This window comes from Parastagonospora nodorum, assembly GCF_000146915.1.
Source record: "Parastagonospora nodorum SN15 chromosome Unknown scaffold_12, whole genome shotgun sequence".
NCBI lineage: Eukaryota > Fungi > Ascomycota > Dothideomycetes > Pleosporales > Phaeosphaeriaceae > Parastagonospora > Parastagonospora nodorum.
Window position 1 is genome coordinate 228,708 of NW_001884560.1, and position 18,901 is coordinate 247,608.

The window sequence follows — 18,901 nt, forward strand, 5'->3', positions numbered from 1 at the left end:
GATTGGACGATGCCTACACAAACGATCAGTTTCCAAGCGATACGTGAAGACTGTCATATCCTTCTCAAGCAGGAATACCATAGATTGAGCAACTTATATCCCATATAGTTCATCGAGTCCTTGTGTCAGATCTCCACCTCGGATATACATAACCATAAACATCGTCTGCAGTCCATTTTTCTCACTGCAACCATCAAGTTTTCTTCATCCACTTTCTGCTATGACCCTACGTGCAGTCTTTATATGGGTCCTTACTGATATTGAGAGGTTTAAAACGTCGTAAACTGTAGATATGAGTTATTGTGTGCATACAAAAAAGGGTAGCATCCGATGAAGAGCGTGGATGAGACTGGTCAACGGCGCAGATAGGTAGGAAAAGACAAAAAAGCCCTGGAAGCAAGATATAACTATCCAACAGCATAACATGTCAAAATAAACTAGTTACTGATGACAGGTGTCATACCGTCCCATTCATCCTTCTCTACAGCATCCAAGAGGAAGCTTGCCACGCTCTCCCGGGTAGTAGTATTAAATGAGCCAATGCCCTCGCCTTGATTTTCATATACGTGAACAGGAGCAGCCTTGCCGGGAACGAAGCGAGCAGGGCGGACAAGGACGAATGTTTTACCGCTCTGCTTGATGAGCTTCTCCACCTCCTCATGGTCTTTGTATCCGATGCCCATATTGGAGTAGCGCACGAGCATCTTCACTGCCATGAAGAGTGTTGGAAACGAGTCACCGACGCCGTGTGCTTGCAGTGTTACAATCTTGTGGGTACGGTGCGCTTTCATGGCCGTGAGGATGTTAATATGGGCATCGTGCATAAGCGTCGGTGGTGATGTCTGTTTTGCAAAGGGATTGTCGCTGGCGCGTGCGCTATTTAGGGTGACAACGACGGTGCTGGGTGCATCTCCAGATACGGTAAAAGCCTTTTCGACATCGCCTTGGTTCTGAGGCTGACCCTGAACTACGGTAAGAGCACTGTTGGCGGCCGAGGTAGTAATGGATTCAAGAAAAGCCTCATCCCGCACCAGCGCTGTCACGTCGTGTCCTGCGTATCATCAATTCGTGCCAAACCACCCAAGGTCTTAGGCAGTGAGGGAGCCGCGTCACGTACCTCGTGCAAGCGCATCTTGGACAACCAGCTTCCCGACGCGCCCAGAAGCACCAATAACGAGGATGCGCATATTAAGATGACGGAGAGGATATCGTTAGGGATGGGTTGCTGCAGCTGGCCGACATGTTGTAGTGCTTACTGTCATGACCACGCCGTGCGGCACAGCATTATTACAAAGCCTCACCGACGTCACCAACAACCCCAACATTTCCGGGTCCTCCAACCGGATAGACTGCATGGTTGAAAACTTATGTAATGATACTACTTCAATCATAGCACGCCAGGTTGAGGGGTTTGTAAAGGCCCAGTTGATGATATAATTCTATTACCGTGAAGTCTCCATATGTCGTGAATTATGATAAGAATTCCCTGTGGGCTCTAAGAAAGCCACCCTGAAAGTAATAAACAAAGAAATTCCAAAATCCTAAGCTTCCTGCACCACGGCCAGCATAGTCTGAATGTGTGGGGTCACATGGTTAGATAAGCCCACCCATCCATATCGTAGCCATTCCGAAAATGATCAGCAACATGTTCCATACGATCCGCAACGGAATCGCACATATATGTGCAAAAGCCACACCAAAGCGCCTCGCTATTGATGTTGATAGCATCCACCTCTTGTTCCCACGCTTGAGGAACTTGAAAGGCTTTCGAGAGCGACTCTTCCGTGTCTGTAAAATGTTTCTGTTGTATGTGCTGCTTAAGGAGATCTTTGCGGGCGAAGCTCCGTTCGTGCATGTTGCTTTCGAGACAGTCGTGAAGGTTGTGCATGTCGAAGTGAGTCATGTCCTCGACAGGATCGCGACAGAACACGCATTCTCCTTCTGGAGTAACAGGACCGAGGAGCATACATACCCATTCAGTATCGTCGTAGCCATGCACAGCTAGTTCATGTCTTTTCTAGCTATACGCGGTCTCGAATGATTTCGGGCACGCAGTGCAATGATATGCCCTGGTTGCGTCAAGCCCACTTCTGCTAGAGGCATGGGATGGTGAAGGTATAACTGTCTGATGCGATTTGTCGAACCTCGAAACGTGTCGTCTTCTACCTTTGCGTTTCGGAGTTATTGTAGTGTGACATTGCCTTAACTCATTTTCTCCAAGCTCTACGCATGACGTTACTACATTAGAAAGGTGCCGGGCTCCAAAGGCAACTCACTCTGCTGCATGCGGGATCTGAAATTACTAAGGGCATTTCGTGCCTGCTTCACAGTGACTCCGGCAATCGCCGCAAGCTCTGCAATTTGGTCCGGACTAGGGTATGATCTTAAACCATTAATATGAAGCCATTCTCGAAAAACAGATGTGTTGCACTGCCGGTGTTCTCCCTTTCGTGTGAGAGAACGTTTCCCTAGCCCCTGTGGCCTGACATTTACGGCCGCAGACGAGAGCAATTCCGGCAACGAATTGTGACTGGAAATGTCCAGGGTGCGGGTTGTGTCGAGCTCATCATCTTCTATGCTCAATCCGTCTTGGCATTGTAGGAGATATGGCTCGACAGTGTCACGCGCGAAAGCTCCGTGAGGCGCTCCAACCACGTCCACTTGCAAATTGGTGTGCCAGTGGTCGGAGCAGCTGGAACCGTCAACCATAGAGAGTGGTAAGTTATATATGGAATCGGCACAGTCGGGCGGAAGCATTGCTTCATAGCTTCCAGGCTGCTCAGAGAAACCCCCAACCCAGTCGAAAGCAGCAAAGTTGGTTGTTCCATGATCATATGTAGTTGCGGTGTGATGTACTGTCGAGGAAGAACCCGAACTATACTAAGTCAGCAAATATGGGAGACGATGCTCAGCAAGCAGACGCGTTGTTCAAGATCATGATCCGTCAAGCTCGTCGTGCTGTGACGTACCTCAAACTTGAAGTGAAAGCGGACTCGTCGACAAGAAAATCATTACGATGCCCAGTGTTCCTAATCAAATCACATTCAACATCTCCGTCATGTTGTCGTGATGGTCCATTGTTAGTGATGGACCAAGGCACATCATTGTCGCTACAGAGTGTTAGCCTGGAAGCAATCGGGTCGAATTCGAGCTTTAGGGCCAAAGAATCTCTACAAATAACTCACCCAAAAGATAAGATGTATGTGTCCGACAACAATGTTGCGTCTGGATGACTGGTGTTGAGATCACTTTCGGGGCAAGGCTGAACATAATGGCACGTGAGCAGTCCTCCAACAACGTTGATAGAGTGCGCGGCGGAGGCACGGGGAACGGCCATAACCTTGGAATCGGGTGGGGTGCGCGCCAAGCCTCGGAACGTCAAAACTAAGTGCACCGATGCAAAGAACTCCGCGAAACACGCATCAAACCGCGATTTCGAGTCGTGTATGTAGGAAGAAATTGCAAGAGACTTCCCGGCGTTCGATATAGCCTTCATGATGAGTTTCAAGGCGCAGCTAGCATTCATACCTGTTCGATGGTATGTACGATTGGAAGAGTACTTATACTTCCAAGCCGATGTTCTGCCGAACCGACGTTCCACCGAACACTGGAAGACGGCTTAGCCTTCTCATGACAGGCTGACTTCGCAGCATCTCTACAGTCTCGCACGACGTCTCATGGGATCCACAAGTTTAACTCTACGCTCTCAGTTCATAGACAAGTCAATCAACATAGAGTCTACAACCACGAGGTTGATGCAGAAAATGACCGGAAGTGTTCTGCGAGAGCAAAGGTCTGCTCACAGGTGAGATTGACCTGTGCCTGGAGAATAGTAAGTCGCCGTCAAAACTCACAGCGCACTTCAGGCTGTCGATGACTTGAGTATGACTGAATAATGATCATTTGAATGCTGAAAGACTCCCTAAAGCTCCTGTATTTCGTTTATTTGGCTTCGTAGCCTTGAAGCACTTTTCGAGAACAAGGCTCGTTATCTTATACAGCCGCCTCCTCTGTACAAACGCCGTGTTGAATAGGCATTTTTATCATCTCAGCGCCTCCCGATGCTCCAATAGGTTGAATCAACCGTGATCTCGCACATATCTCTCGCCCTGAAACTCCGCAATCCCTTGCAAATCTATGGCTCACCTGGCCACACCGCGTCCGCGATACTCCTCACCAGCTGTAGCTTCTTCCTCATGTCCTCGTATCCAAGGTCGTTACCCTCGGCATGCGATGCGAAACCGCACTGTGGGCTGACGCAACACTGCTTGATCGCGTCCTCGCGCGACTGGCCGGTGCCCTTCGCGATCCAATCGGCAGCCTGGTTTACACGTGCAATCATCTCATCCTTGTCCTCGAGCTTGGGGAACTTCGATGTAATCACACCAAGAACGACATTCTTGTTCTTTGGCAAGTGTTCGAGAGGCTCGAAACCACCAGCGCGGGGTGTGTCATACTCGAGGTAGTATGTGTCGACGTTCAGGTCCTGGAACAGCTTCTTCGCGATGTTGTCGTACGCGCCCTCCGAGAAGTGACGGCTTCCAACGTAGTTGCCACGGCAGAGATGGATACCAAGGTGCATGTCTGCGGGGCGCTCGAAGCACTTGTTGTAGAACTTGACGTACGAGTCGAACATCTCGTCGGCGGTCCTTGTCGTTCGTCTTGTCGGCGGACCAACCCTCCAACATGTCTTGCGAGCAGAAGTATGCCAGGTTCGGGTCATCGATCTGGATGTTCCTAATGCCCAGAGAGTGCAGAATCTTCAGCTCCTCCTGGTAAGCCTTTGCGACCAGTCCTCGAAATACTCCTCATCGTTTGCGTACACCTCCTTGGGAAAGCTCCTCCCGTTCATGTAGCGGAAGTGATACCATGATGGCGAGATGATGGTAATCTTGATGTTCTTCCACTCGCTCTCTGGAAGCAGGCTCTTCATCAGATCTACTTCGCGCTGGTTGCTAGAAACGCCTGGGTGGCGGATCTTGTCGACACACACGGTAACATGATTGGGTACTTCCTTGGCCTCCATGAACGACTTGACATCCGGAGCATATGCTCGGAAGATATCCTTGTCATAGCCCTTAAGCACGCCAAGTTGAAGCTCTTTCATTCCGTGGAGGGTCTCGAAGAATGTTCCCCAGAACATGTGCCTAGCTTGTATTAGCTCGACCAGTCGTGCATGTGCTAACTCGCGTAGTTTTACCTTGTGTACTCTCCACTCGAGATGACCTTCAGACCGCAGCCCTGCTGCATCTTGACGACCTCTGCAACAGTCTTGTCCTCTAATGGTTCGAGATCCTCCTGCGTAGCTTTTCCTGAGGCGACATCGTAGCGCTTTTGGACAAGCTCTTGTGGTCGCAACAGGGAGCCAACATGCTCAGCGCGGAATGGTGGGCTTCTCTTTGCAGTCGACATATTCAATGTATCTCAAGATAGTGTGAAGGAAGATAGTGAGACGAAACAGACGCCCACACAGTAGAGAAAGCTGCCCCTCATTCCGATTCGAGCCCCGCAATTACACCTGAATTGGACGTCGAGAGACCCTTTGATGACCCCTGGGGTTTTTCCATATTTGGATCTGGTCTCGGGTAAACGATGGCAAAGAGTCCGAAGTCTGATGGGATTGGAAGACCAAGAAGGTGGCGGAGGGGGCGAAGTGGGCTGCAGCTTGAGCTATGGTGGGGCCTCGAGCGAAGAAAGAGGGATCCTGACTAGCGTCATCGATGCTGCGGCAGGGTCAGCCTCAGACACGCGATGAATCTGACAGCATCTCGCGAGCATTCACCTACACATCTGGATATCTGGAATAGCCTGAGACAGGAGAGATCTTCGAATAGTATCGCTCTAGCCACGGACCCTCATTCCGCAACAGCGCAGCAACAACTGTAATCGCGTGTTTACCATGAAGCTATGGCTCTGCTGTGGCATTTTCCTAGAGCTGCACAACCCATTCAGCAAGAATAAGAAGACTCCCGATGCAGTAGATCAACAGCTGTTCCAGAATACTCATACGCAAATAGATCCACGGACAGGAAGAGCAAAGTTCCAGAAGCAGCAAGCTCCGGAAATGCACCATTAATGATGATGATGATGTCATGGTCGAAGTCTGGATTGCGGGACGTAACGGAAAACGGACATAACGCCCTGCCACAAGGAGCATTTTGTAATCGAGGTTACTCGATGGGACTTATCTGCGGCAAAAAAGACGCAATGCCGAAGCTCGGGGAAGAGCTACCCCGCGCTAGGTGGATTATGAGGGTCTACAAATACTTATTGGTTTCGCCAGCTCATGGGCGTGGATAACTCGACATAACCGACTTCTCACATCAAGCCCATTCGAAGACGTCCTATAGAAACCTAAATATTACCATAACGATGACTCGAGTACTTCTCACCGGAGGAAGCGGCTTCATTGCGGCTCACACTTTGGACATTCTCCTCGAACACGGCCACTCGGTTGTCACCACTGTCCGAACACAGGAGAAGGCAGACAAGATCAAGGCGTCCTACCAGAAATATGTCGAAAAAGGCCAGCTAGGCTTCGCTATTGTGCCAGACATCGCTCAGCCAGACGCATTTGAGAAGGCGGTAGTGTCTGACCCACCTTTCGAAGCTGTTTTGCACACTGCGAGCCCGTTCCATTTCAACGTCACGGATGTCAAGAAGGTAAGCTTCGAAGTCTGTACACCACAAGACGTGACTCACAGCAGCAGGACCTGCTAGACCCCGCCATCATCGGAACCACTGGAGTTCTAAAGTCCATCAAGAAGAGCGCGCCGTCTGTCAAGCATGTTGTCATCACTTCGTCTTTCGCATCCATCGTCAATGGAGACAAGGGCTTCTGGCCAGGCCACGAGTACTCAGAGGCGGATTGGAACCCCATCACTCCAGAAGAGGCGACCGAGAATCCGATGATGGGCTACCGAGCCAGCAAGACCTTTGCTGAGAAGGCTGCGTGGGATTTTGTCGAGAAGGAGAAGCCAAACTTCACCCTTGCCACCATCAACCCTCCCATGGTCTTTGGTCCTATTGTACGTTCATCACGACTATAATTCTGTGCATCGTCTAACATGATCAGGTCCACGCCCTTGACAGCCTCGACAACATGAACACCTCGAACCAGCGCATCCTATACGCAGCACAAGGCAAATTCAAGGACGAGATACCTGCCAGCGGAGTACACCTATGGGTGGACGTACGCGATGTGGCAGAGGCGCATGTTGCAGCTTTCGAGAAGCCTGACGCTGCCAACAAGCGCTTCTTTGTAACTGCCGGCTACTTCTCGAACAAGGAAATGTGCCAGATCATCAAGAAAAACTTCCCAGAGTTCAAGGACTTGCCAAGCGACTCAACGCCCGGCGGAGACTACCCCGAAGGCACGCCCGAGAAGGGATTGTACAAGTACAACAACAAGCGGTCGATCGATATACTGGGTCTCAAGTACAAGACGTTTGAACAGTCGATCGTCGACACAGTCAAGTCGTTCCAGAAGAAGGGCTTGTAGAGCGCGAGATTCAAACATCACAAGGCGAGAGAAGCGTGTGTATGGGGCATGGATATATTGTGTGGCGCATGTAGTCTATCTAGGAGTCGACGTTGACCGGCGATGATGTAGGCTCCGCATCAGACCTGTAGACCTTTTCATCGTCAGCATGTATACATAAACAGCAGTGCGATGCATAGAAAAAGATGAGCGCGATCAGCCTGTTGAGCTTGAAATTTTTTGGACTTCACCGACGTGTAGTCTCGGAAGTTATCGTTTGAAGTGTAATCATCATAGAGCGAAAGGAGGATGTAGTGAATGCTTACCTGTAATCTATTGCAGTAGGTGGCGTGCGCGTGTCAAGCTGCCACGACAATAGGCATCAGATTGGATGCGACGTGTTGACTGCGCGTTGGAGAGTGAAGAAACGCAGGTTTAGCACGCGAAGAAGATTTAGTAGGCTGCCCGGCAAAATGTCGGGCCACCGCCGATGGCGCAGCTGCCCCACCAAGGCAGCCCGTCGAATGCATCCCGCCAGACTCCCTCGAAGGAAATACCAATACCACAGATTGACTCACCAACTGGCCATCGCGCGCTACACGAGAACACACACGCCCGACAACCCCAGCTTTATCAGACTCCATTTTCAAGATGGGTACGCTTTACTGCAGCTACCCCTCCATGTTTGCGCAACGCGACTAACCATACGGACAGCCGACTTTGATGCAATTGGCAGTACGTCGCCAGCCTCGCCGCCGAGTCCCTGAGCGGCTGATTCACGCCTCGGTCGAGACTGACATGCGCCTTAGAGCAGTTCGTCGAGTACTACTATGCGACCTTCGACAGGAACCGTGCCGAGCTTGCGGCGCTCTACGTACGTGCTGGAACACCACAACAAAGGAACACAGACTTACCATGAGTGTTGCAGCGCGACCAGTCCATGCTCACATTCGAGGCCCAGGGCATCATGGGAGCCCCGGCTATCGTAGAGAAGCTCCAGGTAAGATTCATGCGCCGACGCGGAGTCCGAATGAGTACTCACTTGAGAAGAACCTCCCATTCCAGCAGATACAGCACCGTACCGACACTGTCGACTGCCAGCCCGTGGATGAGAACGGCATCGTTGTTCTGGTCACCGGCGCACTTTTGGTAGGTTTTTGCTGACTGTAAAGGTGCCCATATCCTGTATCCTAACACAACATCAGGTCGAGGGTTCTGACAAGCCCATGTCCTTCACCCAGGTCTTCCACCTCAGGAAGGATGCTGAGCAGTGGTTTGTCTTCAACGACGTCTTCCGCCTCGTCTACCCCGCCGCGTAAATCATGACACGATCGTCACGGCACCCCTGACACGTTTCTTTGAGATTTTGGAGCATTTGGCGGCAGGCGGCGAAAACACGGCAGCAGGAGGGAATGTAAGAACATGGCTCAGGATCTGTTCTGGGAAGGTTGGTGCGCGCCTTCGCTGTGCCGGGTGTCTCTTTTGGACGTAGTGCTACTCATGTTAGATTGACTGAATGTATTTCGAGACTGAGCATCGTTTCAGCCTCTCCCCCAGTCTTCCCGGCACAAAAGCCCGTTACATTTCCGAGGCTTTTCCGTGCTTTTTCCGCTATGCTGTCTGGGGAAGAGAGCTTAGCCGAGCTCGCGCCCCGCGCTCACTTGCCGAACTCCAGCATCGGGAGCTCTAGCTTGCAACAGCCATGGAAACGTGCGGCAGCTATGGAGAACTTCTCCAGCCTCTTGTGCTGTTGAACCTCTCATATCCGCGTGTGCCACATCTGTAATATTCATCTCTTCCTCATTTAGCGCTGCATTCACACTTCACACTTGATAATGGCAGGTTTCGCGCAAAAAGGCCTCAAGAACATCCTTCAGAAGAACCCTCGCGATGTCGTGTTCCTCTCCGCCCTTCGCACACCTGTCACACGAGCGAAGAAGGGTGGCTTAAGAGATGCATACGACCATGAATTGCTTGCTGCAGTATGTTTATTAGAATTGTCCAATTGGTTCTCATCTAACAGCTGTCTAGGTCCTCAAAGCCACCATCAACAAGTTTCCCAACCTCGACCCTGCAAAGATAGACGACGTATGCATCGGCACTGTCCTCGCTGAGCTTGGAGGCTCAAAAGCTGGCCGCATGGCGGCGAACCACGTCGGCATTCCGACCACCACATCCTTCAGCACCACGAACCGGGCCTGCGCCTCAGGATTGAACGCCGTAACCAACATTGCAAATGCCATTGCTGTTGGACAAATAGACATTGGTATCGGCGGTGGAATGGAGAGCATGACTCGCAACTACGGCAGCCGCGCCATCCCCACAGAGCTCTGGCAAGACTTGAAAGACAGCCCAGTGAAGCAAGCTCGGGACTGCATAATGAACATGGGCGTCACATCCGAGAACGTAGCCTCACGATACGGCGTCTCGCGAGAAGACCAAGACGCATTCGCCGCACGCTCACACCACCTCGCCGCCAAAGCGCGTCAAACCGGCCTCTTCGCAAACGAAATCGTGCCCGTAACCACACGCCGCATCGAGCCCGAAACGCCAGAAGACGTCAAGACCATCACAGTCGAGGAGGACGACGGCATCCGGCCAACCACCACCATCGAGAAGCTTGCTACCATGAAGCCAGCTTTCAGCCAAGACGGCGCGTCAACAGCGGGAAACAGCAGTCAAGTCTCCGACGGCGCCAGCGCGGCTCTCATGATGCGCCGCAGCACTGCCATCGCGCTCGGCCTCGAGAAGGAAATCATCGGAAAGTGGGCGGGCACACAAGTCACCGGCTGCCAGCCCGACGAGATGGGCGTTGGGCCCGCCGTCGCTATCCCCAAGTTACTCGACTACACGGGCCTGGCAACGAAGGATGTAAATGTGTGGGAGATCAATGAGGCGTTTGCGTCGCAGGCGTTGTATTGCGTGCGCAAGCTGGGTCTCGAGGATAGGATGGACCATGTCAATCCTAATGGTGGTGCTATTGCGTTGGGACACCCGTTGGGCGCGACGAGTGGGAGGATGCTGGCGACGTTGTTGAGTGAGTTGGGCAGGAGGGGCGAGCAGGTGGGTGTTTTGTCGAAGTGTATTGGGACGGGCATGGGGATGGCGAGTTTGATTGTGAGGGAGTAGAATGGGTATCATATTGAAATGCTCAAAACGCTATTATCATCCGCCACCGAGGTCATACCTCCGTGGTAGTTTTGTTCTTGTTCTTGTTTTGCTTCTTTTTCGAACGCTCGGCTAGCAGTTCGTCGAGATAGCTGGTTGGTTTTGCTTTGCCTCTGCTTGGGATTGCCTTTTTCTTCTTGACAACAGGTTCCAGTTCGACGTCGTCGTAGAACTTCTTGGTAGGCAGTAGTTCTTCTGTTGGTTGCGGTTGCACTTCGCCTTGGATGGGCTTGTCTTGTGCTGCTTCTTTCAAGGCGTCTTGCTCCAGATCGCCCTCGTCGTCTGATGCAGGAACAGGATTGGTCTTTGCAACTTTCCTCCTTTTCGACTTGAACGTGGCCGCTCGTCCCTCCTCTTCATCATCGCTCTCCTCCTTTTTGGCAACCTCTCTTTTGCCAGGCCTAGACTGTGGCTGGGCACCAGATCTCTCAGCTTGAAGCTTTGCAGCTATGTGAGCTTTTGCTTTCTTCTTTCCAATCAGTTGCTCCAGAAGTTTGTCATTTGATGTGATGGTTCGCCTAGTAAAGCTTCCATCTGCGATCTCGTTGGGTAATACGCCGCCAACGCCAAGCCTGTGTAGTTTTAGTGAATGACGAACGTTCTCGACATGTCAGACATACCGGTCGTGGCCAAAGAAATCTTGCTTCAGCTCATGATCTTCTTCTTCAGTTTTAACGATGTCATTTGTTGGTTGTGCATCTGGCTGTGTGCCCATCCATGATGCTAGCAGCTTCTGGTTCTTCGCAAGCCCCAGGCTGAGTCTATTTGCGAGCACGTCGCCCTCATTGTCTCTCTTGGACATTTTGCGCGACTTTTGATGTTCAGTCAAGCAGACTGGGGTGGACATTGAATGTTCCCGGCCGCGACATTTTCGAGACCCGGTAAATTCTCGGCAGGCGCGCTAGAGCCGTCCGCAACAACCTCGTGAAGCAGCAACAGCAGCAGCTCCTGCCCCAGCTCCAACGTCACCTCTCTCCCCTCTCCGTATACCCGTCGTGTGTCTGCCAGATCAGACATCATGTACAACCTCGCCCGCGCCCGGCCGCTGGCCAACGCCCTCCGCGCTGCCGTATGTCCCACCGCAACTCCGCCAAGTTCAAAAAGCCTCTTACGCAGGGTGTATCGCAATTGGGAGGGAATGCTGACACCTCGCGGCAGAACACAGTGAAGCGCTCTGCAGTCCAGCAACGGAGATGTCTGTCGATCCACGAATACAGGTCCGCCGCGCTGCTCGAATCGGTACGCACTCCCGCGGTGTAGGATATGGACACGGGAACACAAAAGGCTGACCAGGGTCCAGTACGGCATTGGCGTGCCCAAGGGTGGTGTTGCGACCAACGCCGCAGAGGCTGAGCAGGTCGCTAAGAGCATCGGTATGCCAATCTGAGGAGCTATACGGCATCTCGAAGCTAATGCGCGCAGGCGGTGACGATGCCGTTATCAAGGCCCAGGTTCTCGCTGGAGGTCGTGGAAAGGGTACCTTTGACAACGGCTTCAAGGGCGGTGTCAGAGTCGTCTACTCGTATGCTACCAACCATACCGACTACACCATGCCCGATATCTGACCATAGCATGCAGTCCCCGCGAGGCCGCCATCCTCGCAGACCAGATGATCGGCCACAAGCTGATCACCAAGCAAACCGGAGCCGCTGGCCGTCTCTGCAACGCCGTCTTCATCGTCGAGCGCAAGTTTGCGCGCCGTGAATTTTACCTCGCCATCCTCATGGACCGTGGATCGCAAGGCCCCGTCATTGTCGCATCGTCGCAAGGTGGCATGGATATCGAGACTGTCGCCAAGGAGAACCCCGAGGCTATCATCACCACCCCCATCAACATCCACGTTGGTGTTACCGACGAGATCGCCCGCACCATCGCTACCGAGCTCGGCTTCTCAGAGCAGTGCATCGAGGATGCCAAGGACACCATCCAGAAGCTGTACAAGGTCTTCATGGAGAGGGATGCAACCCAGATCGAGATCAACCCTCTGTCCGAGACCACCGACCACCAGGTTCTCGCCATGGACGCCAAGCTCGGATTCGACGACAACGCCGACTTCCGTCAGAAGGAGGTCTTTGAGTGGAGGGATTTCACCCAGGAGGACCCCGATGAGGTCAAGGCCGCTAAGGTCGGGCTCAACTTCATCAAGCTTGACGGAGACATTGGCTGCCTCGTCAACGGTGCCGGTCTTGCCATGGCCACCATGGACATTATCAAGCTGAACGGTGGTTCTCCCGCTAACTTCTTGGACGTTGGAGGCGGTGCCACACCCGAGGCTATTCGCCAGGCTTTCGACCTCATCACATCCGACCCCAAGGTTACCGCCATCTTTGTCAACATCTTCGGTGGTATCGTCAGGTGTGATGCCATCGCTCAGGGTCTGATCCAGGTCGTCCAGCAGATGAACCTGAAGACCCCCGTCATTGCGAGATTGCAGGGAACCAACATGGAGGCGGCACACAAGCTGGTACGTTCACATTAAAATTACGGAATGCTACAACACTAACACATCACAGCTCAACGACTCCGGCCTCAAGATCTTCTCCATCGACGACCTACAAGCCGCCGCCGAGAAGTCTGTGCAGTTCTCCAAGGTCGTCAAGATGGCCCGTGACATTGACGTTGGTGTCGAATTTACTCTTGGTATTTAAACTTTCGTCTGAAGAACGCCGAGCGCGCTAACAGGCTCCCAAGGCCTATAGATGGTGTGCTTGTATAGCATTGTGCACACTGAGTGAGCGTGCAATGAATTGGTTGGGCGAAATGACATGTATTTAGTGCAAAGAATCATGATTTTGCTGCTACCTTCATTGATGTTGTGTGGATGATGTGGTTGTATGGCAATTTGGCGTGGTTTTTTCGACTTATCGTTGTAGGACTTTCATGTTGGGCTTCATTGTCACTGATTTGGTGGAGATGATCATGATTATGATCATCACTATCAACACCATCGCCATCCTCACTGCCTTGATCATGACCAGAACATGAGCATCCGCATTTTGCGTCTTCATCAGCGGACAAGATGCCGAAGCACAATGTATGTCTTTGCTGTTGCCTTCTTTTTTTTTGTGAACGCACAGGAGAGCTGTGTAAGTGTACAGGAGGGTCAGTACCCGCCATGAACAGCGTCTATTTGCGCCTCCTGCGCCTAATGCTGAAACAAGTACAGACGAAACATGACAGTTCGCCAATGTACTTTTTGGTGTCTGGACTTGGAGAACGGCAGTCATGTATGGAACATCCGAATGATTGTGGCACACGCTCTCGCACATGTGTGCGCATTGGTTGTCTCTTTTTAGAAGTATCAAGTAGAACTGTTTGGAATTTCTAGGAGAAGACAGACATCCCTCGCTTCATTGAGGGTTTGGAAAGCGGGAGGGCACAGCCATCAGTTTGGTCGCGATTTGTTTTTAGATTTTCTGGAAAGAGAGTGTGTGAATGTAGGAGAGGAAGAGGAAGAAAGAGAAATGTTTGAGGAGCTTATGTATCTCGATCCAGGAGAAGCGTGGGAGAGGCGCGGAACAAGCATAGCACTATGTTTGGCCTTTTGTTTTGGTAGAATCCCGCCAGAAGGAGAGAATGCCATCGGGTACTTGTGAATTTTTTTTTGGAGTGCTTCCATAGGAAATCTATCCATTGCATCTTTGGTTTTTGATGCGCTTGGTCGTGTTGTCTTCTAAGACTTTCGAGGAGGGAAAAACATAAGTCTTTTGTGTTCGTGGTTTTTGGAAGCGCGAGGGCGCAAATATGACTTTTTTAGTTTAGATCCTTTTGGTGGAAAGACACGAGTGTGATTTTTGTGCGGGAGAGGAGTCGGGGGTGAGAGGGATATTTACTCTCGTCGAGCCCACGAGATGGGAGCGCAGGACGACATCCCTGGTAACCGCTGGTGATTTTGAGTCGCGAGGAGGGGCGACAGAAACATGGATCGTTGCAAGATGAAATTTTTGAGACGCAACTTAGGTAGCATTTGCGGAAGAATTGGACCCACTCCGAGCCATCAAGCTTGATGCGTGAAATTTTGGAATAGAAAAGACATGTAGCACAAGGAATTGATTTTTGGTCCGGCGGTCAGAGCAACATGTCACTCCCATGGTGTCCATTTGTGAGAGAAGAGCTTTTGTTTTGGTAAAGATAAATGTCGGCAGGAACAGGAGGTATTTATACATAATACCCGGGCGTAGGAACCTCGGATCAAGTCATCTTGAACATATGCGAGTGCTGTCAAGGTTTGGGCACAAGATTGTTGACAAGATCACCATCTTTCATAAGAACTTAGACATGATGCTGCTGTTTCATATTGCTGATGTGGAGGCGGAAGGAGGTAGCGCTGAGGCGTATCGCATGTAGTCCGTGATTCCTTATAGTAGTATTCTTAATTTTCATAATATTCACTTTACGACTTATTCACCACACTCTCATCTCAAATTAAGAATGAAACTGCTTGGTGAGATACTGCCTGACTGAAAATTATACTACATGCTTTTGCAAAGACCTCCTGGCGCTTAGCTCTACATTACCTGGAAAACTCACGCCACTTCAATAGTAAAGGACCAGAAAGCTCCTCCGAGCGTAAGTCATAATCATCCTGTCCCTTCCCCTTCTGTACCGGTATTCTAGTCACCGTTGCCATCTTCCAAAGCTTCATCCCCACACCAGTATAAGTCGACGCTACTATCCCAGTGAGTACTCCAAGATCCTCTCTGATTGGCACTACTCGTTTTTGTCCCGTACCGCGTGGGTAACCATCATTCCATGCTTGATGGTATTCTTCCTTCTCAAACCCTTTTTGAAGCAGTTCATTCATATGCTCGACAGCCTCGTCAAGCGTTAAGAACGTCCATATCGCGAATCCAAGATTGAAACGTTCGCCGCCACTGATGGTGATAGAATGAGTAGCTTCATGGACTTCGTCCACAGACATATCTTTAGGCAGAAACGGGCATCGGACGGTGAAAAGATCAATTGGGGACCCCGTTATGGTCGCTCGTATGACTTCAGCAATGACCTTGTTGATCTCCAATACACATGTAACTTCGTTGATTGTGACTCTGAGTAATGACTGATTGGTATCCAGGAGTGCTTGTTTGAATTGGTGGAAATTGGCTCTACTAAAGCCGCGCATGACAAGTGCGTCGCGGAGATGAGAGAGACTATCTTCTGTGGTTACAAACGGGCCATCGACGTATGTAGCTCTCCGCTCAACGTTTTTAGTTTCTAGCCAGACGACGACATCGTCAGTGTTTGGGGTTTTGCTCGCCATGTAGGAGGGGAGATCCGATTTAGCTGATAGATGGGTCTTGTGGGTATAGACAGCACCGATAGATTTGAATACAGAGATTTGAATACCTCATGGTAGGCTGCAATATGTACTAGCATTTGTATGAGTGCTTGTACCTATGACTGGTACCAGACTCAGCCATGAGTCGAACGAATCATGTCCTTTTAGAAGGCAATTTTGTTCTACAGATGTGACGATTGTATAGATATGTATATGAACTTTTCAATGCTGCATTACAGTCATTCACACCTTTTCTTTTGTAGGTATACCTTTTGCGTAAGTTTCATTGCCTATGTGTCTTACGAATCCATGCTTGATACAGGTAGTAATCTCAGTCACATTGCCTATCTATCTTTACATATGTTCTTCTTTTCTGGATCTACATGAAACGTCGAACTCCACACCATCCTGAGTGAATTTAATGCTCACTGGTGTCAATTTTGCGTCAGAGAATGCTTGAAGTATCTTGTCGCAGCTAGCTATCTCTAGCCCACGGGTAATAAGTACACCGTGGATACGAGACAGGCCATCTTTCGTGATTCCAAAAGGGCCACTAACGTATGAAGCGTCTTCCGTAGCCATCTTGGTTTCAATCCAAAGAACGGTATCCTCAGTGAGTTGGTCCGCACTGGCCATGCTGAAACGAAATTTGATTCAGATATTAATTGAGTTTTCGGGATATGGATAATGGAGTATGGCGGTTGCGAATCCTGAAGATTATTTGATGGGCCTTGATTTATACTAGCTTTCTCACGTGTCAGTAAGAGTGACTAGTGCCAGATTTAGCTATGGTCAGACGCAAAAGTGTGAGTCGCAACGCCATAGTCATATCTCAGCTTAGGCTCAGAGTTTATTACTCTCATGAAGACTTTTTATCATTGTTCATAATCGACTCAAAAGATGAAGCGTCAGAGTTGCATTGCTCATACCGATGACTATCAGTCTATCAGCTTTTGCTTTACCAAGTCCTACAAACAGTGACTGAACCGATGTTTGTAGTCATCTTTTTGAGAGTCATTTTTCAGTATATAAGCTTCGACTGAGATTTGTATTGTAAGCTCCAAACACAAAGAGAACGATCACCACATTACACAATACAGATACACCCAAGCATACAAAGTTCAAACATCTCAATGACATCTGCCACTTATTCAGCACGCCATCAAATTGCATGGCTATACTACCACAGCTCACCCGTGTCAGAAGCCAAGATCGGGGGCCCTTTTTTTAACACCGGAACTAACCAAGATATTGAGCACCTTACATGTATCTTAAAGGAGGAAAAGATCGAGGCCATGTATGGAAAATTCATCATAGACTTCATATATCCAAAAAATGAAAGGAACGGGATGTCGGAGGGCCAAACCTTCGCCTATCCGTCGTCGTCCACTGGAAATGTGCACACGGTCACAGTAAGATTAGAGTATAACGACCGTTTCCAGGAGACTGGAGGAAAGCCCATTGAAATATGGATCGTGTACCAGCCAAAACTACCCGCTGGAGAGATTGATATGGATGAACCAGACTCGTGGAATACCATCAAATCGGCCGTCACATCTGGCGAGAGCAATTTCAATTTAGGCTCTTTCAAAACGCCTATCTCGTCATTTGCTAGCGATAAAGAAGCTTGGGACCATGTGCAGTCTGTGCTGAATGAGAAGAAGGCCGAGCTGAAGAAGAACACCGATGTAGAATTCGATACGGAAATTTGGCCTGATACTGAACAAAATCTGTCGTATGCAGTGGTGGTTGGTCCTCAAGACCCTCTAATTCGTGCTGCAAAGCATGTGGTGGCAATGAGGAAAATAGATTCTAAATAGAACACGTAAGAAACAAACCATGTCATAAAATTCTATGATTTCTTCAAAATAGAAGTGGGAGGTCCAGCCGTCTAGTACGCAGAGTGTTCTGAACAGACATAGCGAGCAATTCTTTGGAAAGGTGCAGGCTATTGCTGTATCTTACCCCCGTGGTTTTTGTACAAATTCCCGCGCATTGTAACCTTATGTTCGTCTATTTCATAGCCTGTAGTCGAAGTTTCAGGAGGTGATCCAAGCATTCGTCGCCACGAGGAGTCTTACAGTGACCATGCCAACATAGAGGAACGTACGCACCGGTAAGTTGCATCAGTGAGTCGTACTTAAGATCGGTACGTACAAGTTGCGCGTGCTAATTCATCAACGCCATCGGCGCAAATTGCGGACCCACAATGTTTTATCTTGTCAAATGTAGTCTTTTCAGCCATCTGATCAGCTTTAATCTAGTACATAGAATATAAACCAGATTCTGAGATCCGATACCGTGGCAGCATCTAGTTTGAAGGCTCCCAGGCCTATAGCGGTTGTGGGACCGGATGTAAAGCTCCCTTGCTTCAATCAATGGAGCTCGACGCACGTGCCTGATTATCTGGTTGCAAGCCACCGGCATGGGGGATGCGAGATATACCGACTTGTCAGAAAAGGCAACCGATGTGTTGATTTTTTTCCGTATACTATCCTTGGCTTTTACACCTCACCCAGGCCCGAAAGGAGGTGTCTGGTTCGTGCTTGCTACCTAGGTATGTTCCTTTGGAAAGTTGGAGTTTAACATGCTCCACGTCTCTAAACGGGAAAGTCCGGAGTACCCAATCAAGATCTTCGAATACTGAATTATAGGCTGTAGTTTCTAGTGCCGGGTGCTATACTTAGTCATGCTTTGACACACGTGTGAGTCGCTGTGTAATATGCACGAACTATCAGACTTGCAAAGCAGTAAGATTAAGTGGGAATTTTCCGGAATGACATCGTTCACTGCAAGATCTCACAAGACAGCTAGCTGATAGGAAAGAAGTATCAAGCGCGCGTTCGGAGCTCAAGAGTGACGAAGCGACGTGTTCTATCTCTACTTCGTATGACACAGGGAGAATAGTTATGTCATAGCGCAGAACACAAGAACATGACCAACTCCCGCTGATGAGTCCGTGTAGTCTGAAACGT

General features: G+C 50.0%; 14 protein-coding genes across 14 annotated transcripts; 6 read left to right on the forward strand and 8 right to left on the reverse strand.

Moving 5' to 3' along the window:
* Nucleotides 1-437: 437 nt before the first annotated feature.
* SNOG_07984 (hypothetical protein) lies at nucleotides 438-1,187 on the reverse strand (the record flags this gene model as incomplete). The annotated part of the gene is made up of 2 exons (XM_001798258.1): nucleotides 438-1,051; nucleotides 1,118-1,187. The coding sequence occupies 2 exons, from the start codon at nucleotides 1,185-1,187 to the stop codon at nucleotides 438-440; spliced, it is 684 nt and encodes a 227-aa protein (XP_001798310.1).
* A 398-nt stretch (nucleotides 1,188-1,585) lies between these two features.
* On the reverse strand, nucleotides 1,586-3,496 carry SNOG_07985 (hypothetical protein; the record flags this gene model as incomplete). Its single annotated transcript, XM_001798259.1, has 4 exons — nucleotides 1,586-2,001; nucleotides 2,277-2,875; nucleotides 2,970-3,110; nucleotides 3,186-3,496. The coding sequence occupies 4 exons, from the start codon at nucleotides 3,494-3,496 to the stop codon at nucleotides 1,586-1,588; spliced, it is 1,467 nt and encodes a 488-aa protein (XP_001798311.1).
* Nucleotides 1,646-2,005, forward strand: SNOG_20092 (hypothetical protein; the record flags this gene model as incomplete). The annotated part of the gene is made up of 1 exon (XM_001798260.1): nucleotides 1,646-2,005. One exon carries the CDS (start codon nucleotides 1,646-1,648, stop codon nucleotides 2,003-2,005), a length of 360 nt encoding a protein of 119 aa, XP_001798312.1.
* Nucleotides 3,497-3,927: 431 nt separating the features above from the next.
* Nucleotides 3,928-5,130, reverse strand: SNOG_07986 (hypothetical protein). Its single transcript, XM_001798261.1, has one exon. It carries the CDS (start codon nucleotides 4,721-4,723, stop codon nucleotides 4,136-4,138), a length of 588 nt encoding a protein of 195 aa, XP_001798313.1. The 5' UTR covers nucleotides 4,724-5,130; the 3' UTR covers nucleotides 3,928-4,135.
* A 1,164-nt stretch (nucleotides 5,131-6,294) lies between these two features.
* SNOG_07987 (hypothetical protein) lies at nucleotides 6,295-7,501 on the forward strand (the record flags this gene model as incomplete). Its single annotated transcript, XM_001798262.1, has 3 exons — nucleotides 6,295-6,663; nucleotides 6,711-7,028; nucleotides 7,076-7,501. The coding sequence occupies exons 1-3, from the start codon at nucleotides 6,373-6,375 to the stop codon at nucleotides 7,499-7,501; spliced, it is 1,035 nt and encodes a 344-aa protein (XP_001798314.1). The 5' UTR covers nucleotides 6,295-6,372.
* Nucleotides 7,502-7,580: 79 nt separating this feature from the next.
* Nucleotides 7,581-8,446, reverse strand: SNOG_07988 (hypothetical protein; the record flags this gene model as incomplete). Its single annotated transcript, XM_001798263.1, has 4 exons — nucleotides 7,581-7,634; nucleotides 7,732-7,806; nucleotides 8,184-8,284; nucleotides 8,395-8,446. 4 exons carry the CDS (start codon nucleotides 8,444-8,446, stop codon nucleotides 7,581-7,583), a joined length of 282 nt encoding a protein of 93 aa, XP_001798315.1.
* Nucleotides 8,018-9,035, forward strand: SNOG_07989 (hypothetical protein). The gene is made up of 6 exons (XM_001798264.1): nucleotides 8,018-8,135; nucleotides 8,195-8,215; nucleotides 8,290-8,354; nucleotides 8,409-8,480; nucleotides 8,531-8,629; nucleotides 8,686-9,035. The coding sequence occupies exons 1-6, from the start codon at nucleotides 8,132-8,134 to the stop codon at nucleotides 8,797-8,799; spliced, it is 375 nt and encodes a 124-aa protein (XP_001798316.1). The 5' UTR covers nucleotides 8,018-8,131; the 3' UTR covers nucleotides 8,800-9,035.
* A 280-nt stretch (nucleotides 9,036-9,315) lies between these two features.
* On the forward strand, nucleotides 9,316-10,609 carry SNOG_07990 (hypothetical protein; the record flags this gene model as incomplete). The annotated part of the gene is made up of 2 exons (XM_001798265.1): nucleotides 9,316-9,462; nucleotides 9,512-10,609. The coding sequence occupies 2 exons, from the start codon at nucleotides 9,316-9,318 to the stop codon at nucleotides 10,607-10,609; spliced, it is 1,245 nt and encodes a 414-aa protein (XP_001798317.1).
* Nucleotides 10,610-10,661: 52 nt separating this feature from the next.
* Nucleotides 10,662-11,450, reverse strand: SNOG_20093 (hypothetical protein; the record flags this gene model as incomplete). Its single annotated transcript, XM_001798266.1, has 2 exons — nucleotides 10,662-11,220; nucleotides 11,269-11,450. The coding sequence occupies 2 exons, from the start codon at nucleotides 11,448-11,450 to the stop codon at nucleotides 10,662-10,664; spliced, it is 741 nt and encodes a 246-aa protein (XP_001798318.1).
* Nucleotides 11,451-11,629: 179 nt separating this feature from the next.
* SNOG_07991 (hypothetical protein) lies at nucleotides 11,630-13,296 on the forward strand (the record flags this gene model as incomplete). Its single annotated transcript, XM_001798267.1, has 6 exons — nucleotides 11,630-11,717; nucleotides 11,807-11,887; nucleotides 11,949-12,021; nucleotides 12,071-12,170; nucleotides 12,227-13,112; nucleotides 13,162-13,296. Exons 1-6 carry the CDS (start codon nucleotides 11,667-11,669, stop codon nucleotides 13,294-13,296), a joined length of 1,326 nt encoding a protein of 441 aa, XP_001798319.1. The 5' UTR covers nucleotides 11,630-11,666.
* A 1,644-nt stretch (nucleotides 13,297-14,940) lies between these two features.
* SNOG_07992 (hypothetical protein) lies at nucleotides 14,941-15,908 on the reverse strand (the record flags this gene model as incomplete). Its single annotated transcript, XM_001798268.1, has 2 exons — nucleotides 14,941-15,005; nucleotides 15,179-15,908. 2 exons carry the CDS (start codon nucleotides 15,906-15,908, stop codon nucleotides 14,941-14,943), a joined length of 795 nt encoding a protein of 264 aa, XP_001798320.1.
* A 463-nt stretch (nucleotides 15,909-16,371) lies between these two features.
* On the reverse strand, nucleotides 16,372-16,562 carry SNOG_07993 (hypothetical protein; the record flags this gene model as incomplete). The annotated part of the gene is made up of 2 exons (XM_001798269.1): nucleotides 16,372-16,401; nucleotides 16,485-16,562. The coding sequence occupies 2 exons, from the start codon at nucleotides 16,560-16,562 to the stop codon at nucleotides 16,372-16,374; spliced, it is 108 nt and encodes a 35-aa protein (XP_001798321.1).
* Nucleotides 16,563-16,785: 223 nt separating this feature from the next.
* SNOG_07994 (hypothetical protein) lies at nucleotides 16,786-16,944 on the reverse strand (the record flags this gene model as incomplete). The annotated part of the gene is made up of 2 exons (XM_001798270.1): nucleotides 16,786-16,861; nucleotides 16,889-16,944. 2 exons carry the CDS (start codon nucleotides 16,942-16,944, stop codon nucleotides 16,786-16,788), a joined length of 132 nt encoding a protein of 43 aa, XP_001798322.1.
* Nucleotides 16,945-17,221: 277 nt separating this feature from the next.
* SNOG_07995 (hypothetical protein) lies at nucleotides 17,222-17,746 on the forward strand (the record flags this gene model as incomplete). Its single annotated transcript, XM_001798271.1, has 2 exons — nucleotides 17,222-17,338; nucleotides 17,369-17,746. 2 exons carry the CDS (start codon nucleotides 17,222-17,224, stop codon nucleotides 17,744-17,746), a joined length of 495 nt encoding a protein of 164 aa, XP_001798323.1.
* Nucleotides 17,747-18,901: the final 1,155 nt, after the last annotated feature.

Bases quoted from the DNA above. Each gene is read 5' to 3' on its own strand.
- SNOG_07986 (XM_001798261.1), bottom strand. From the start codon at position 4,723: ATGACCCGAACCTGGCATACTTCTGCTCGCAAGACATGTTGGAGGGTT.
- SNOG_07989 (XM_001798264.1), top strand. The intron at 8,481-8,530 runs GTAAGATTCATG...TCACTTGAGAAG, and splicing joins CTATCGTAGAGAAGCTCCAG to AACCTCCCATTCCAGCAGAT. The intron at 8,630-8,685 runs GTAGGTTTTTGC...ACACAACATCAG, and splicing joins TGGTCACCGGCGCACTTTTG to GTCGAGGGTTCTGACAAGCC.